This window comes from Rhincodon typus, chromosome 11 (genome assembly GCF_021869965.1).
Source record: "Rhincodon typus isolate 14 chromosome 11, sRhiTyp1.1, whole genome shotgun sequence".
NCBI classification, from domain to species: Eukaryota; Metazoa; Chordata; class Chondrichthyes; order Orectolobiformes; family Rhincodontidae; genus Rhincodon; species Rhincodon typus.
This window is the reverse complement of record NC_063342.1, coordinates 30496933-30516248: the sequence shown is the minus strand read 5'-3', so window position 1 is coordinate 30516248 and position 19316 is coordinate 30496933. Positions and strand designations below refer to the sequence as shown.

Below are 19316 nucleotides of genomic sequence, written 5' to 3'. Positions count from 1 at the left end.
CCAGGTTATAGTCTAACAGGTTTATTTGAAAACACAAGCTTTCGGAGCCTCAGTCCTTCCTCAGGTGTAGGTGTCACTAAACCTGAAGAAGGACTGAGGCTCCGAAAGCTTGCGATTTCAAATAAACCTGTTGGACTATAACCTGGTGTCATGTGATTGCTGACTGTCCAGCATTACAATGACTGATATATGAGATTAACAATCTAACACCAATACTACATAGCAATGAAAATATTACAGTATACTTTCAGAAATACAATGTGGTTTGTAGATTATCAAGGAACAAATCCAAATAAAAGTACTTTTAATTCAAAGATCATCATCAGCAATTTCACAGCTTGCTCAGTCCATTCCAGTGTGTGACAGTGCAGAATAACAGAATTTATTTTTCTAGCTACTTCTTGGGACAAATCTTTACTTGAAGATAAAGTCGAATTTTCTACACAATTCACAAATAACATTGGCGCATATGAATGTTATCTTACATCTGTGTTAGCGCAAGTTGCCTTGATTCCTACCAGGAGCTTGAAAATATTCTGGAGGCATCCAAAAAAGTATATAAGAAAAGCAATCTGGAGATGCAAGTAATACTTAAATATATTGCAATAAAAGTTCCCATTGTACATTAAATGTGGAACACTGTGTGGCATATGTCTCACAATGTTTTATACATAAAATTCATATGATTATTCATCGAGAGACAATTACAGTTTTATTATTTTAAAGGGCGGTTTAGGTGATCCAGTTGAAATGTTTTCTGTCATCATAAGATCTTAATTCTACTTTAGTTGGTCCCAGGAATTAACCTGAGTTTTTGAGTTATTTTGAACCACCGGCTAGCCACATTAGCTAACCGGCCTCCCAATAGATGTTAACAATGCTATTGTAGTGAACTTTATAAATAGTGAAGGTTTGGGCTTAATCTCTTTGTGGAAATTTATGTTAGTCATAACAACATTTAAAATTCTTACCATTGATCAGAAGTAAATTTTGATGAGATAAACCCATGTGGACTGCAAAAGAATATCTTATGTACTTTTGAAGAATGGGAATTATGTAGAAATTGACCCACTATGATTCTAATGTTGATAAATTAATAAGTATATATGTTACAGCTAAATGGCTTTCACAATATTTTCCAGACAGATAGACTCTCTTTGGAAGAACAACAGAGAATTGGTCAGAGATTTGCAACTTCTGCATTAATGTTTAAGGCGTAACCTTGGGCAGTATCATTAAATAAGCCATTCAGAAAAACCATTGCATTTCGTCAGATTGTTGTTTGAACAAATCCTACCTTCTACATGCCCATGTATATATAACTACACTCTATACACAGGATGGTTATTTAATGTGATTGCATACAGATGACAAATGTAGAATTAACCAAGTACACTTAAAACGATTGTGTCCATGCGATTTGTTTGAATGGAAGTTTGAGTTTCATTGCCTGGCGTATGAAGAACATTAGATTTCCAAGAATGAAAAGAACTTAATTTGTCCTCACTCGTTTCACTTCATTCTTTCCTTTTTCTCATGTCTACATATATCAATGAGTCCCTCTGTGCTTCACTTGATCTTCTTTTGTAAATCTGTTTATTTTAAAAGAAAAAAAAACTCATCAGAAAATGCTATTAAAATTATAGATTTTCAGAAAGTATCACATCATAATTATAAATCAACTAATTTTACTATTTGTTTTGTATTACTAACAGAGCTGTAATTGTACCATCACGAGGAGGGCTGCAGCATTTCTAGAAGGCAGCTCACCACCACCATCTCCAGGGCAATTAGGAATGTGTAATAAATGCTGGTCTTGCTAGTTTTATTCATGCTCCATGAAAGAATGGTGTTTTAGTCTAATTTATTTTTAATTAATTAATGAAGAAAACATCATTAAGCAGTCCTTGTGACAAGAACGTTATTTTAATGCAGGTAAGTGACAATCTAATTCTAGGAATTTACTTATCTTTTCGATGATTCGGATGGAAACTAATAATTATGACTTTATCAGCTGTCAATCACTGCAATCACAGTATATTATGACATCATTATAAAGATACTGTAAACCAACTTACCCAACAAACTAATGCAAGGACTGTCACAATAAAAGAGTATATAACAAGGCTCACAATTATTGTAATAAATGCATTTTCACTGATACAATGCAGATGTGGATATGTTCTGTTCCCAGCTCCTAAAAAAATCAAATAAATTAAATGTAAGTCTCTTTTGCTTGCTGTGTACAATAAATCAAGATATTTTATAAAGCATTGCCTCCATTTTGCTTTGGTGAAAACAAATGAAAGCCAATGTTGGGCACAAGAAATATCTAATTCCAATGGTATTTCAATTACAGCAACTCTTCAAATGCTTCATCCTTTAGGAACATATATATGTCCTGGGCGCAAGAATTACTGTAATTAATAATTGGGTGTACATAGTTTATTATATATGGCTATCCAACAATGTATTTTATGGTGACATTGTTAACCTTAATTGTATTTTTCATGACAAAGTTTATTTTACTTGTATCCTGACATAATATTTTCAAATTGACATATACCTACTCTGTTTGTCATTAATATACGTAAAGGGGCAAAACAATAATTTCTAGATGAAATTTCACCTTGACATACTTTTTTTATTATTCACTCACAGGATGAGGACATCATCAGCTAGGCCAGCTTGTATTGCCCTTCCCTAATTGCCCAGAACGAAGATAAGAGTCAACCACATTAGTCTGCGTCTGGAGTCACATGTAGGCCAGACTGAGTAAGGATGGCAACTTCCTTCCTATGGGACATTAGTTGACCAGATGGGTCTATCTAACAATTGGCAATGGTTTCAAGGTCATCATTAGACTTTTAATTCCACATTTATATTGAATTCAAATTTGTTCGGATTTGATTCCAGGCCCCCAGAACATTAACTGGGTCTCTGGAAAAGTAGACTAACAATAATATCACTTGGCAATCGCCTGTCCCTGTTGTTAGCTATAAGCAGGTTGCTATTCTGGTGGAGAGAAGCTAGAGAGTGACAATTCCCCACATGAACGTCAAGAGTGGGAACCTGGCAGCTCCAGCTCACTGATTGCTCCTTCAGGCTTCACCCTAGACAGATAGCAGGCACCAAAACCTCAGGACATGCTCCATGAACAGCTGCCACCTGCATACCCTTGTCCGTGGAGACTGAAACACACCAGCCACATCAAACCATTGTCGCACATCCCGAACTCATTTATCCATTTCAATCCTGCACTCTAGAGGGCACCAACACCTTTCATTAGTAATGCTAGTGCCAGGCGGCTATGCATACAGAGACAGGTATCTATCTCATGTCTTGGAGCAGGCTGTAATTCTGGGCTTTTCACCTGCTTTCTCACTTTGTGCCCACTTGGATGCATCCAGCATTTCTGCCTTGTCTTACCTTTTTGTGTTTTGCCATCTTATTCAGAGCTTACAGGTTCTCAGTATTCCTGTCTTGCCTTGCCTTTGATTGCAGACACAAAGCCAGGCAGCTTGTCATGATTGTCAGCAGTGATCAGTCAAGGGATTATAGACTTGGCGGCTACATCAATGTCACACCTACAGTGCTTGCTAGCAGCTTACATGGCAAACACACTGCATGTGATTCAGCCAAACAACCATGTCTCAAAGTCTAAGAGGAGTAGTCCTTAACAAAGTCAAGGGAGACAGTTGTTAGTCAGAGTGTGTCAACACAGTCAGTCAGAGGCACTGTCTGATCTCAGTTTGAGGGATCAGACATGGTCAGGGACCCTGGGATTGGTATTCTGAGTCACGGGTTCCATACCACCACAGTCTGGAGAGTGGGCCATGGTCAGTCCTGCAGGTCTAGTGCAATCATTTTGGGGATTAGTGGTACATTAGTTTGGGAGCTGCACTGAGCATAGAAGGGTGAGGGGTGACCTTACGGAGGTTTATAAAATCATGAAAGGCACAGATAAGGTGAATAGGAAAGATCTTTTCCCTATAGTGGGGGAAATCAAAATTAGGGGGCATATTTTTAAGGTGAGAGAAAAGAGAGGAGAGGGGTAACCTCTTCACACAGAGGGTGGTGCGTATGTGGAATGAACTGCCAGAGGAAGTGGTGGATGCAGATACAGTTACAACATTTATAAGGCATTTGGATAGATACATGAATAGTAAGGGTTTAAAGGAATATGGGCCGAACACAGGCAAATGGGACTAGTTTAGTTTGGGAAACTTGGTCGGCATGGACGAGTTGGGCCAAAGGGTCTGTTTCTGTACTATTTGACTGTATGATTAAATTGACACCTGCTTCCAATAGATCTAGTTGTGCGAAGCAATTATTCATTAACTGCAAAATTGTTGCTGCTCAAAAGGTAAAGAGCCTTTGCTTTGAGGCAAAAGCAGCTTGCTTTGTTTTTCCTGTTATTCAATAAAAGTTAACATTTTCAACTGTTTGAAAGCTTTGCAATATCTGATACTCCCACATTGAACAGGAACTTGATGTTATGCTACACTGGATGATAGGGTAAGAGTAACCTTAGACAGGATTCCAACATGGCATGGTATTCAGGACAGGTAGACTGTGTAGATTGATTCTTGTAGTTGCAGTTACAATGACAGAAAGTAGCAATATATTTACAAATGTGAGATTCTATTTGCAATCATATCAAGTGTGATGCCTCAGTGCCCTCAAAAGCATTCCTCCCACTATGTGTACTGTGAAGGGCTATTTGTAGCTGGCAGTGATTGGCCTAGTGCACGGTTGAGCTTTAGGTATGGCACCAGCTGGAATACCAGAAGGTCCCGGCAATGGTGAGCACTTCCACTGCTGATGACTGCAAGATAGAGTGAAGACAGTACCATAGGACCTTGGTGCATTCACATTGAGATGAACAGCAGAGAATTCTGTGAACTAACTCACTGGAACTTACTGACAGCAACCACCTGTGAACCTCCCCAGAATTGATACTTCACCATTTTTTAGTAAAATTCAGCCTCATAAGTTCAAATGCCACTGTGGTATAGAATCATAGAGTCATAGAGATTTACAGCATAGAAACAGACCCTTCAGTTCAACTCGTCCATACCGACCAGAAATCCTAAATAAATCTAGTCCCATTTGCTAGCATTTGGCCCATATCCCTCTAAACCCTTCTAATTTATATACCCATCCAGATGCCTTTTAAATATTGTAATTGTACCAGCCTCCACCACTTCCTCTGGCAGCTCATTCCAAACACCACCCTCTGCATGAAAAAGTTGCCCCTAATGTCCCTTTTAATTCTTTCTCCTTTTATCTTAAACATATGCCCTCTAGTACACTGGGAAAAAAGTCCACGTATATTCACCATATCCATGCCCCTCATGATTTTCTAAACCCCTCAGCCGCCGATCTTCCAAGGAAAATAGCCCCAGCCTATTCAGCCTCTCCCTATAGCTCAAACCCTTCAACCCTGGCAACATCCTTGTAAATCTTTTCTGAACCCTTTCAAGTTTAACAACATCTTTCCTATAGCAGGGAGACCATAATTGAACACAGTATTCCAAAAGTGGCCTAACGGATGTGCTGTTCAGCTGCAACATGACTTCCCAACTCTTTTACTCAATGTACTGACCAATAAAGAGAAGTGTACCAAGTGCCTTCTTCACTATACTGTCTACCTGCGACTCCAGTTTTAAGGAACTATGAACCTGAGCTCCAAGGTCTCTTTGTTCATTCCAAAACCGAATCAAACAACATGGCAAGTAGTGGGCTAGTATTAGAACAAATCACCATGAGAGCTGCAACATTATGACTGAGAAAGAACTACTCCAGAATGTCCTTTAGCAAAAGAACCTTGTTGCCACCCTCGGTTGTTCTGATCTACACGTGACTCTAGTCACTCTCTTGTGGTTGATTCTTAGTGTTCTCTGAAGTTGCCTAAGAAACCAATTACTCAGTTTTAAGAAAACATTTGCTCTGGGAGAAGACACACTACCAACTTCTCAGGCAGGTAGGAATGGAAAACAAACCACCACTGTCCAAATTCTGAGAATAAATAACATGAGTATTGATTCCATCTCATTGCACTAGCCCACATCTAAGCTGAATGCACAGTTTGTATGCAAATCATAATCGCAAAGTATGAGGTATCATTATTACCACAATGTAGAAAATTTCCCCAAAAAATCAACAAGTATTAAATAATAATGATTTGAATGTATTTCTGCAATAGTTATAACTTAAAGAGGGATGTGAACTACCTATATATATTATTAGAGATAAATCACTGATTCTAAGGAAGACAAGCTACCACAGTATGAAATCCAGTGCAAGCAATGAGCAAGGACAATTGTGAGATTAAACGTTCAAGAGAGGGTCACATAGAACTAAATTAGTAAACAGTGGTACAGGATGAGAATGCTCTACTCAACTCTTGAAACCTATAGAACCACAATTTTCAGGCATGGGGTCTTCACAATGAATAGAACAAGGCTCCAAGTCATGAACTCTTACATAGCTCTATAATTAATAAGAGGGTCTTTTACACTGAAGAAACAGTCATGCTATTTAGAGATCGCTGGGGATTATCTTCTAGATAGTACAATCATTTGAAAAATGTTAGGAAATTATTCATCTTGTTTACCTAATCCTCCCATGAGATTTCTGCCTGCTGAGAGTATATGAATAGGGAGGGTTTAGAGGGATATGGGCCAAATGCTGACAAATGGGACTAGATTTATTTACGCTATCTGGTCTGCATGGACGAGTTGGACTAAGTGGTCTGTTTCCATGCTACTCTCTCTATGACTCTAAATAAATAATTAATTACAAACATTTTCAGACAGAAATTAGATTTTCAGTAATGCCAAATAAAAGTAATCAAACAAATCTTTTCAAGTCTTTTTTGGATATTGGGCTGCAATGCTCAATTCATTAAACTCTGAAGTGACTGTTAAAGGTATTGCCACATAATGGTTATTGTCTTCACAGTACTAGAAAAATAGAAAATAGGAGCAGGAGTTGGCCATTCCACCTGAACCCTTTGTGCCTGCTCTGCCATGATTGATTATCCAACTCAATACTCTTGTTCTCGTTTTTCTTCTCAGACCCTTTTATCCCTTTAACCCTAAGAACCATGTCTATTTCCTTTTCCAAAACATTCAATGTTTTGGCCTTACCAGCTCTCTGTGGCAGAGAACTTCACAGGTCCACCACTCAATGGGTGAAAGAATTTCTCCTTTTCTCAGTACCAAATGTACTACCCTGTATCCTTAGATGATGACCTCTGGTTCTGAAATCCCTGGACATTGGGAACATCCTTTGTGTCTTGTCCCACCAAAATTCTGTAAGTCTCTTGTGAGATCTCCCCTCACTCTTCTAAGCTCCAGAGAATATAGACCTAACTAATCCGGTCTCTCTTCATATGTCAGTTTTGCCATCCCAGGCATTAGTCTGGTAAGCCTTTGTTGCACTGCGTCCGTAGCCACAACATCCTTCCTTAGATAAGGACACCTACACATTACTCCAGATACTGTCTCACCAATTGCAACAAGATATCCCGGCTCCTGTCCTCAAATCTTCTCACCATGAAGGCCAACAAACGTTTTTACCTTCTTCACTGCCTGCTGCACCTACATGCTTACTTTTAGTGACTGGTGTACGAGGACACCCAGGTCTTTTTGCACCTTCCCTTTCCCAATCTATCACCATTCTTGTTTTATTTGCATTATCTCTTCATCAGCCGTTTTAAAGAATTATTTGCTCAAGTCTTTCAAGTTAATACCTCCATTAAAGAAATAAAGCAGCTACACATTCTTAAAACATCCTCTGATTGCCATTATTATGAAGTCATTTTTTTAAACTTTGAACATTTACATTATCATAAACTAAATGTACTCTATCAGACAGAACTGTACATTTTTGTGATAAGTTGCCAAATATGCTTTCTTTTATTTAAAAGTTTTTTCTTCTCTATATGATGTACTTACCTGACTTGGAAGAATCTTTCCTGTATTCTGAAAAAGAATGCATAACAATCTTTAATGTGATTCGACTCATTCAAGAAACAATAATTGATGGCCATGTAACGGAAAGACTGTCAACGCCCATCATCACACACATAGCTGTTCAGATATTTCACGGTAATATATTTACATAATATGTAACTACTGACATATTTTAGATTCCAATTTCTTTAAGATATTAATTTTCAATGTTTCTGGGTCAGTTATAAATGTTGCGCATGCTTGTCTCCAATCTGTCATATAATGTAAGAATAATGGATTGAACAATTGATTGAAATTTTTGTGATAAATTGCTTTGTGGTTTCAGTATTCTTTGCAATAGTGAAGTTAACTTCTGTTAGAATACAAAGAGTAGCATAATCATCTCTGTAAGCAGATGTTTCAGTAGTGCTCATGAGAGTTTTTTATACGACTACATAGTAGCCTTGTAGAAAAATCTCTAAGAAATTTTGTGATGTAGTTCTTTTCACATACACATCAGTGTAGATATCCCTCTCACTTTTAAGTCAAAAGATTGCAGGTTTCAAGCCCTACTTTACTGCAACTCAAGCGTAAAATCCAATGTTGAAGCAGTATTGGAAATGTTAGTTGTCAGGTGAAATATTTCACTGAGAAGTGAATGTAAAATATCGCAACACACTATTGGAAGAGAGCAGTGTGTTTCTCAGGCTGTCCTGCTCAGCATTGATCCCTCAACGAATATCACTCGGCCAAATTATTTTTCTCGTTGTCGTTTATGACACTGTCTATCAAATTGCTGTTGATTTACGACAGGAAATACTTCACTACCTGCGCAGTGTTTTGGACACACTACTGTTGAGAAAAATGCTACATAAATGCAAGTTCTTTCTTTAAAAATATTTTAATTTGACAATGTATCTAGTGATTCCTAATATTTTAGAACATTTATGAAGGAAATTACAAAATAAAAACTATTAGGAATGAAAACACTGCAAAATAAATGAGATATAATTTTAATCCAGTGGGTTGATACATTGACACAAATTTTACCTTTGAATAACTGCGGCTAATAGCATTCGCTTTTTTATCCACAAATGCAACTTCAGACGGAGGCAGATGCACAGGTAAGTGCTAAGTCCTCTGTTCTACTCTTGGCTTCTGCCTGCCTCCCCGTTGAAATGCATAGTATAATCTTTGCTGCATTCGTACAACAGAAATTTTAGCTTTTAAAAAGTGATATGTTAGTTACTACCAAAGAACCTCCTTGGCACAAATAAACAATTAAACATGTGGAATCTCATTCCTTTAGGTTTTAATTGTTGGAGTTTTTTTTAAAAAGTCAAATTTGAAACCGTTTCTTTTACTTTTTTTCGCACTTTCATAATCCAATCATTCTATCGCTCACAGTACCTGATGTGGCATCGAATGCACCTCCTTTAATTCAGCTCCCTTCTCAGTCTTTACATTATTAACTTTGCAATCCTTCAATCTGATTGAGTAAGGGTCTGCAGTTATTTGTCTTTTTCAGCCTGGTCCCAGATGCCTGGATTCCCTCACTGAGCTGCTTGATAACATGATAAAACCTAAATGTGAAAGGAAAACCATGCCACTGTATTTTCTCATCTTCGGGACATGACTAAAAGAATCTGTTTGCAATCTCTGTTGATTCAAAATTACTATGTACGTATGTTTTAATCTGTTTCCTAGAAACCTGGTTTCATTGGAAAGGAGATGACAATATTGTGCTACAAATTACAAAAATCTTGTTGAGATCAAAATAGACATTAAAATTATTGCTGTTTTGAAGTAGCTGTGTAAATCTGAGGCTGGGATTAAACACCTTTGTTTGAATATAGCAGAGATCTTTTTACCATATCTGGTCAAGTTTCACCTAACAGCATTTGGTTTGGTGGTTAGCATGGTTGCCTCACAGCGCCAGTGACCCGAGTTCGATTCCACCCTTGGGCACTGTCTGTGTGGAGTTTGCACATTCTCCCTGTGTCTGAATGGGTTTCCTCCGGGTGCTCCGGTTTCTTCCCACAATCCAAAGATGTGCAGGTTAGGTGGATTGCCCAAAGTGTCCAGGGATGTGCAGTTTAGGTGGATTTGCCATGAGAAATGTAGAGTTATAGAGGGATTCTAGATGGGATGCTCTTCAGAGGGTCAGTGCGGATTCGATGGGCTGAATGACCTGGTTTCACACTGTAGTGATTGTATCTATGATTTGAATCTGACACTGAGATCACAAGTGGTGAAGTATTCCACCTCTCAGCACAGATATTCCTCACTTTGATAAATAGTTAATGTACCTAACTTTTCCAAAAATACATTTTGTTGACTTAATGTATATAGCTCAGGGCAGAATGCATATGCACTAAAGTTAGGACAAAGGTAAGCTCAAAGTTGTAGACGTCATCTAACAATGCAAGGTTCTGCAGATACAGAAATCACAGATTAGTTATCATGCAGAAGAAGACCATTTGGCCCATCAAGTCTGCACTGGCTGTGTGAGCATTTTGACCTGGAGCCAAACTTCAGCTTTTTCTCCTTACCCCTGCATATTGTTTCTCTATATATAAGCATCCAACAAACTCGAGTGCCTCAATTCAACCTGCCTTCACCATACTTCCAGGCAGTGCATTCCGGATTCGCAGTATAAAAATGATTTTTCTTACCTTGCATTTGCTTCTTTTGCAAAACACTTTAAACTGTGCCCTCTGGTTCTCAATCTACCTCCAAGTGGGAACAGTTTCTCCCTATCTATTCTCTGCAGACCCCTGACGATTTTGTAAACTTCTATCAAATCTGTTCTTAGCATTCTCTTCAAGAAAAATAATTACAACTTCTCAAATCTTTCTTTATTGCTGAAGTTTCTCACCCCGGACACATTCTTGTAAAACCCCTTTGCTGCCTTCACATCCTACCTGTAGAACAGTAGCTTATATTCAAATCGGAGAGTTAATGAAATTTTTGAAATTACAGTCCTGAATGGATTCATATGGATTATTTCCTACGAAACATCTACAGTGGTTCATTGCATAACAAGCTGACATACATTGTGACTGCACTGCTTATGATGAAATGTAAAGCGCAATGTTTTGATGTGTAGAGTATACTGCACATTACATCTAAACATGTCCACATTCTCAAGTAAATTCCAAATGGTGCTTCTCAAGTTATTCAATAGCAGCGACAGAAAGGTGTTATGGCCTAACCAGGTCATAACTCATTTTAATAAATACAAATGGTTAATAGTGACAAAAAATTACTCTTACCAACTATGTTAGTACCATGCCCTCTTCCTTCCATGGGTGGAGGGGGTATAGTTCTGGCTACTTTGCATATGTACAAGCCAAAGTCTGCTTTTTGCATGTTTTTCATTTCTAGAACCATTAAACCTCGTTTTAGATTGCCAGAGAAACTGAAGGATCCTTCAGAACTATTATGAATTGTGTTTGTTTTCAGTGTTTGAAAGCTCTTTGAAGAAATGTGGAGTACATCATGGGTTTCACTTTGGTTTACTTGCTTAATCCAGTAAACATCAATCTCATTTTCATTCCCAACATCAAGTTCAAAAGCACAAACTAAGGTAGCTGAGTGCCCAGGTTCAACATGAAGATGCAAAGGGTATTGTTTTACAGGAATCTCTGCAGAGGTAAAAGATAAAGAGAAAAGAAAAATCATGAACTGTTATTAATTTAATGATGATTTAAAAACACATTTCTGTTTCTTTTTGTTTTGTGATAAATACATCCAAAAGTCTCTGCACTTCTAGGAACCTAAACATGACATTGGTAAAGGCTTCCAGACATAAATTTCAGGTGTTAGAACGATTTATATAAGTAGTATCTCTTCTCAGCGTTTTATAGGTGATTACATTCGAGCTTTGTACTCAAATACTGCACGCTGGCTTGCATTGTTTCCTTCTGCTCGCATAAAGGGCAAGTTTCAGAATATTATTTGGAAACTCCCATTCTCTGAAATACATAACCCTCCTATATTGAGAACATTCTGTAGAATTCATAAATAAAACTCAAGAATCCAAATGCTCTATTCAGATACTGTGTTGCACACCTAGGGCTGCAACAGAATTATGTAGAAGAATACTCTCCACTTGCCTCGGTGTGTGCAATTCCAACAGTCAAGAAGCTTGACATCATTAAAAACAAAGTAGTCTGCTTGATTGGCACCTCATCCATCACCCTCAACATTCACTCCCCCCACCACCGATGCAGCAGTGTGCACTGCAGCAACTCACCCAGTTCCTTTTATAGCACATTCCAAACTCTCTACCACCCAGAAGGACAAGGGCAGCAGATTCATTCAACACCTCCAATTGCTAGTTCTCCTCTAAGTCAAATTTATCCTGACATGGAATTATATCTCTTGTTCCTCAATTGTTACCAGGTCAGAATCCTGGAACTTCCTTTCTAACAGTATCATGGGGGAGGGTACTTACACCTAAAAGGATCATAATGGTTTAAGAAGATAGGCCACCATCACCTCCTGAAGGTCAATTAGGGTTGGACAATAAATGCTGGCCTATCCGGCGATAGCCACATCTCATAAACAACTGTGTTAAAACACAGAAATCTGTGTTTCAATTTTAGGACCTGAACAATTGTGAAATGCAGAGAAGTATTAAGTAGATTTAGTTCTTAAGTTTTGCAGACAAGATGATGATTGATGTGGAGTTGCTGGTGTTGGACTGGAGTGGACAAGGTCAGAAAGCACATGACACCAGGTTATAGTCCAACAGGTTTATTGGAAGACACAAGCTTTCAGAACTTCACTCCTTCTTTGGGTGTTAGTGAGAAAGTTAGTATCAGACACTGAATTTATAAATAAAAGATCAAAGTGATGAGGATGTATTAAACAAACGCAAGATGCTGTTAAATCTTTAATCAGTTAGAAGGTTTTAGTTGATTAATATGAATATATAAATCCCAGAATTCCTTTCAAGTCACTGCTCTGAGGGAACTAAAGGTTTTATCAGTGTAAAGAAGAGGTGAAATTTTAGGTCAGACAATGCATGTAAATATGAGGCCTCGTTCGGAATCTATTTGTGCTTTGGTTTGGAGTCAGACTGGTTTTATTTCTAAAGTAGGGATTCATAAAATGTCACATTGACTGACTGTCTATAAATTGTGTGCTTTTTCAACAAAATAGAATGTATCAGCGAATACAAATTCACCACATTGTGTGTGTGTGGCATGGTATATTGGTGAAACCACGTATACGCTACAACAACGGATGAATGGACACCGCGCAACAACCGCCAAACAGGGATGTCCCCTCCCAGTGAGGGAACAATTCAGTGGTCAAGGACATTCGGCCTCAGATCTTCAGGTAAACATCCTCCAAGGCCGACTTCGGGATACACAACAACACAGAGTCACCGAGCAGGGGCTGATAGCCAAGTTCGGTATCCATGAGGATGGCCTCAACCGAGATGTTGGGTTTATGTTGCATTACAGGTGACCCCAGCACATTATACACTCTCACACACTCTCATACATACACACACACTCACTTACATAAACACACTCACACAGATCCTCTCTCATACACACAGTCTCTCTCTCTCTCTCTCTCACACACACACACACACACACACACACACACACACATTCTCTCTCACACAGATCCTCTCTCAAGCACACTCACTCACTCTCTCTCCCACACAGACACACTTACATATTCTCCCACACACACACACACACATAGATGCACTCGCACACACACACACGTGAACGATGGCATGAATTTGTATTTGCAGATACATTCTATTTTGTTCAGTCAATGTGGTGTTTTATAATTCCCTACTTTAGAAATAAAACCAGTCTGACTCCAAACTAAAACACAAACAGATTCTAAACAAGGCCTCACACCTAACATGCATTGTCTGGCCTAAAATGTCACCTCTTCTTCACACTGATAAAACCTCTTGTTCTCTCACGACAGTGATTTGAAAGGAATTCGGGGATTTACATATACATATTATTCAACTAAAACCTTCTAACCCATTAAAGATTTAACAGTATCTTAGGTTTGTTTAGTGCATTCTCATCCATGGTGTGAACTTTTGATCTTTTGCTTATAAATTCGGTGTCTGATATTACCCCTGTCACTAACACCTGAAGGAGGAGTGCAGCTCCTTTCAAATAAACCTGTTGCACTATAAACTGTTATCGTGTGATTTCTGATGATGATTCAGACATAGGCTAAAATATTTTTTAAGAAGTACCTATTTCTCTGGCAGTTTCGAACAATAATTTCAAGTTACATTTTGAACTCAGTCATTATACTTTCTATAGGGACTCGATCAAGTATCTACACAAAAAAATGTAATAGTTTACATTTTATAGCTTTAGTTAGGAAAACAGTTAAAATCATGACTTGTCCTTTTCATTGTCACTGAAGTAAACAGTAAGAGAGCTGGGCAGTAACACATGAAGTTACTGCATTAGGATAAGCTCATCTTCATTTTGGTATGATACCAAATCACACATTAAGCATTTTTGTACCACATGCAGTATGAAGTAAATACTTTATGTTATGGTACGATGTATCTAAATATTCTGCTTGTTTATGTAATTGCAGGCATGTACAGCCTTAAATGTAATCTTCCCAGAAATACAAATGAAGGAATATAAAACAATGCAAAGAAATATAATAATATTTCTTAAAGCTCACAAATGCTATATCATGTTCAGCATGTGAAGTTCACAGATATTAGTCCAGCTTTTATGTAATTGAAAGTTTGAAATCTACACATACAGGAACCCAAGTTAAGTTAGTGCCTTCCACTTGTGTTTTGTCAATGATTTGTAGTCATGATTTGTTCTGTAATTTTAGAACACGGTTCCCAGTGATTTTATCCCCGCATTTATTTGCAAATAGCTCTTAAACTCCTACAGTTACAGACGAATTGCACTTCACTGCACAGCTATCCATTGTAAGATATTTTAATTTAGATGAAAATTAGATAACAATAGTAGTATTGTGAAAATTACGAGGCTTTTGCAACAAAGTTTCCAGCATTAATAGTCACTTCTTAAAATTCACTATTTAAAAGACTTAAAAGACCAAAATTGCAGCTCCTTTGCCTACTGATTCATCATTAAACAGCATAACTTCCAACTATGTTGTAAATTTCAATGACTTACCCTGAGGTCAGACAGAAGAATGGGATTTTGGCTATTTTTAGGGCTTTATCCTTAAATAGATGATTTTATTCACCATTAAACATGGCCAATGAAGTCAAATTTCACAGTGCTATTCCCGCACTCCAGACAGCATGAAAAATGCTCTATGTTGAAATAAATGTTACTCCTCTTGAATATGCTGATAAGCTTTTCATCTATTTACCCTAAAACTAGTCAAGATCCCATTCTTCCTGTCTGATCTCAGGGTAAATCATTGAAATTTACAATATGGTTAGAGGTCACTCCATTGATCATTCTGAGCCAGCCAATTAGCAGCCAACTAACCTCAACACATTTTCCAGTTCTTGTTCATTGTCTTTTAGAGCTGAGCAGTTTGTGTGCACATCCAAGTGATTTTCAAATATTTTGAGGGTTTCTGCCTCATCCACCCTTTCAGCCAGTGAATTGCAGATTGCCACTTCCCTCTGAGTTAGAAAACTTTCCTTCGAATCTGCTGTAAACATTCAACCTCTTACATTAAATCTATTCAATCTGATAATGGGCCCCTCAGTCAATGGGCATAGAATCATATAATACAGAAGAGGACCTTCAGTCCATCGAGTCTGCACTGATCCTAAATCTACACTCGTCCCACTTTCCAGTATTTGGCCCATAGCCTTGAATGTTAAGACATTTCAAGTGCTTATCAAAGTACTTTTTCAAGGTTGTGAGATTCCCTGCCTCAACTACTCCCCCAGCCGGTGCATTCCAGGTTCCCACCACCCTCTGGGTGAAAATATTCTTCCTCAAATCACCTCTAAACCTTCTTCCCTTGACCTTAAGAATTGTACCTCCTTATTACTGGAGTGCATTGTGACCCAATTATTTGCATTACCTCAGTTGCTTAGCTGTTAGTCGATATTTACCCTCCAAATAATTTGTGAAATTTATGTCATTATGAGGCAACTTGAGTTGCCTACTGATGCAAATGGCTGGTAAATTCAGCAGCCATAGGCCTTTAACTAAGGTGGAAAGCTGCTTTCTATCCACCTTGTCTATGGGCCTCATAACCTTATATACCTCAAAGTAGGTCTCCTTGTTCTACTTCTCAGTCCTGAAAAAAGCAACCTGAGCTTATCCAGCCTCCCTTCATAGCTAAACTGCTCCATTCCTAAAGCACCTGCCTATCAACTTTCTCTGGATCCCTCAATTCTATACACTTTACACAGAGTTAGGTCCCCCCTCAGCTTCCTTTGTTCCAAATGTAAAAGAAAACTAGCTATTCAATCTTTCCTCATAACTGAAATTGTCTAGTCCAGGCAACATCCTCATACTCATGTCTGTCATTTTATTCCAATGCAATCACATCTATCCTGTAGTTCAATGACCTGAACAGCCACAGCACTCCAGTTATGTCCTAAATAGCATTATATACAGTCCCAGAATAAATTCTATGCCTTGGCTAATCTCAGATTTTTAAAAATAAATTCCGGCACTGTGCCTTGCATTATCTTTGGTTTATTTTTAACTTGATGAAGCTAAACTAAGTCACTGGAAAGGGGGCTATGAGTTTTAAATGAAAACATTAAACTCAAAATTCACTTGATTTTAAATTATTGCCAGCAAAGATTTAGTATTCACATATTTAAAATTATTATTAACAATAATTTGATCAGTAATTGTATATTTATCAACAGTTGGTCATAACTTTGTAAGAAAGACTAGAAAATCCTGCATAAATCGTTTCACTCCTAAACCATTTTAAGTTGCAACATCTAATCTGCAAATTTAATATTATTTATTAATGATAGTGATTTCACAGCAAAGTGGCCCAAAATAAACACTTTATTATATAACTCATGTCTTTCCATATTACCACATATGCCAAATTTAACCACATTTCATAAGTCATGATCAAACAATAAGGATCTCTGGTCATTCAGACTAGTTTACAAAATCAATGAATGCTTCAAAAACGATAAAGTGTGAGAATAAAGTGTGGGCACTCCTGTGTTTGTTTATATGTAAATCTCAGCTGGTTGTGATTTACACTCTGCACACTGGACGCAAGCTACGCATATGCAGATTTATATGGACGCATATAGTCTTAATCCACTGATACCCAAATTATACCCACACTCCAGTAATTAATTAATAACAGGAATGAATATTGGCATCTTCAGTGATCTTAATGTGTATTGCGAATGTCTGTGAACCTTATACACTCACCTATATGCCAAAACAAAACAATTCTGTGGTCAGCACTGAACCTGGGTGGTGTGTGTTGAACTGCAGAAAGAGTTTTCACATTGATTTCTGATGGTATACTTCGGCCTATGGCTGCTGAATTTAACGGCCATTTGCATCAATGGGCAACTCAAGTTGTCTCATAATGACGCAAATTATTTGGAGGGTAAATATCGACTAACAGCTAAGCAACTGAGGTAAAATGTAAATAATGAAGTCACAATGCACTAAAACTTGTGAGTTTTGATAGATGAAGAATATAAATGGTATAGCATTACTTAGAAATCTATTAAGAAAATCCTGTTCTTGGGCGCAAGAATAATAGTACCACCTGCTGCCTAGCAAGTAAAGTAAAATTTAGCAGCTTTGTCAAAAAAACACATGCCAAATATTGTAGTTAAAAATGGGAATTTTCTTTTTATTGTTATTTTTCAAAAATAACTTGATATTTTTGATTATTTTACTACAGTACCTTTGATAGACAATATACAAAATATGCAAGATAAAGATTTGGAAACTTTGGAATTAAGACTTTATTCATGTGAATATAAGCATAATTGAAAATATATAATTCCAGGAGGATCTTCAAGGCAAGCCAGTCTTTTCAATACTGTCCCCTTCTATGATTCCATCTGGGAAACAGTGAGACTTAGAAAATAAAGCAGCTTGAAAATTGAAAATGTGTTCATTGAAGAAAGGATCTGATGAAAAACAACATAACTGGTTGATTTCAAGTCAGAATTAACATATTTGCGAATGTTTTCACAGCCATTTGAAGAAAATACAGTTTGAAAAAAATCTGATCAGAAATGTAAAGGTGAAGAAACTGTCATTGAAGTCTATGAATGCCTTGAGGAAAATGAAAATGAATTTGACTATCTGTATTACAGAAAGAATCTACACACCCATTATACTTCTTAAGTATAACTGCAATATGAACTAATATTAGGACAATTTAAAGGAAGCAAGCAGATTTAATTTAATGGATCCCTCTAGTTTCCATTATCCATTTCTCCATTATTTATATATTTCTGTGACTTTTACTACTGTAGGAACCTCCATCAGATGATTGCAAAAAAAAATGCATTCATGATATGGAATAATAAAACTAGCAAAAATCAAAAGCAGATGAATAATGTTGCCTGAATGGAATCATCTCAACAAATAAAGAACAACAATCTCAGATATATCTTTCCACATCATTCAGACCAAAATCTACAGCCTTCACATCATTCAGACCGAAGCCTATAGTCGTCGTATCATTCACATTGCCCGCAGCCTTCATATACAGTGCACGAAACAGGATGTACGAATTTCAAGTCAACAGTCTGCTCAGTCCTACCTTTACAGATGATGAGTTCACTCTGAATGGCCAAACAGAGCAAAATAAAAGCTGCCAGAAATGTCATTCCAATTGGATTCATTTGAATAGGATATTGTAGGAATTTTGCTGTTAGAAGTACTACTCTTACTAAATTGAGAGTGATGGAAGCATAGATTGCACAATGGTCTCGGTCTCCCAGATCACTGGGGTTGAGCAATCTTCATTTCATTTACAAAACTTACAATTGTTTTTAATGCTCACGTTCCTGTTGCTGCTGTTACTTAATCTGAAGAATCAATAAAGCTAATAGTTAAAATAGTGTACACAATAACTGTGAAAAGATTTTTAGCTCTGGGCTGGAACATCCAGATTTAAAATGTTAAGCACCACAGGTGACAGGAAGTAAAAGCACATGGGCGTAACCAGGGTGAGGGCAGATCTAAATTCTCTAAGTGCAGGCATTGTGGTAACCACCATTATGAATTGCAATTTGTCTGTGGTCAGAACATTCTCCTACATACATGCTAAAACAGAATAAAAGCCATTTAATTTTCTAAGCTTTTAAGTTTACATCCACTGAAAGAGGTGTTGTTAATTATCATATTTCTACAACAGAAAAGATTTGCAACTGAACTT

At 37.4% G+C, this 19316-nt stretch overlaps 1 protein-coding gene across 1 annotated transcript; it reads right to left on the bottom strand.

Moving 5' to 3' along the window:
* Positions 1–273: 273 nt before the first annotated feature.
* LOC109933165 lies at positions 274–19059 on the bottom strand. Its single transcript, XM_020532474.2, has 5 exons — positions 18699–19059; positions 11237–11608; positions 7965–7991; positions 2079–2197; positions 274–1592 (listed from the first exon to the last, which is right to left on the bottom strand). The coding sequence occupies exons 1-5, from the start codon at positions 18778–18780 to the stop codon at positions 1518–1520; spliced, it is 675 nt and encodes a 224-aa protein (XP_020388063.1). The 5' UTR covers positions 18781–19059; the 3' UTR covers positions 274–1517.
* Between the last annotated feature and the right edge of the window lie 257 nt (positions 19060–19316).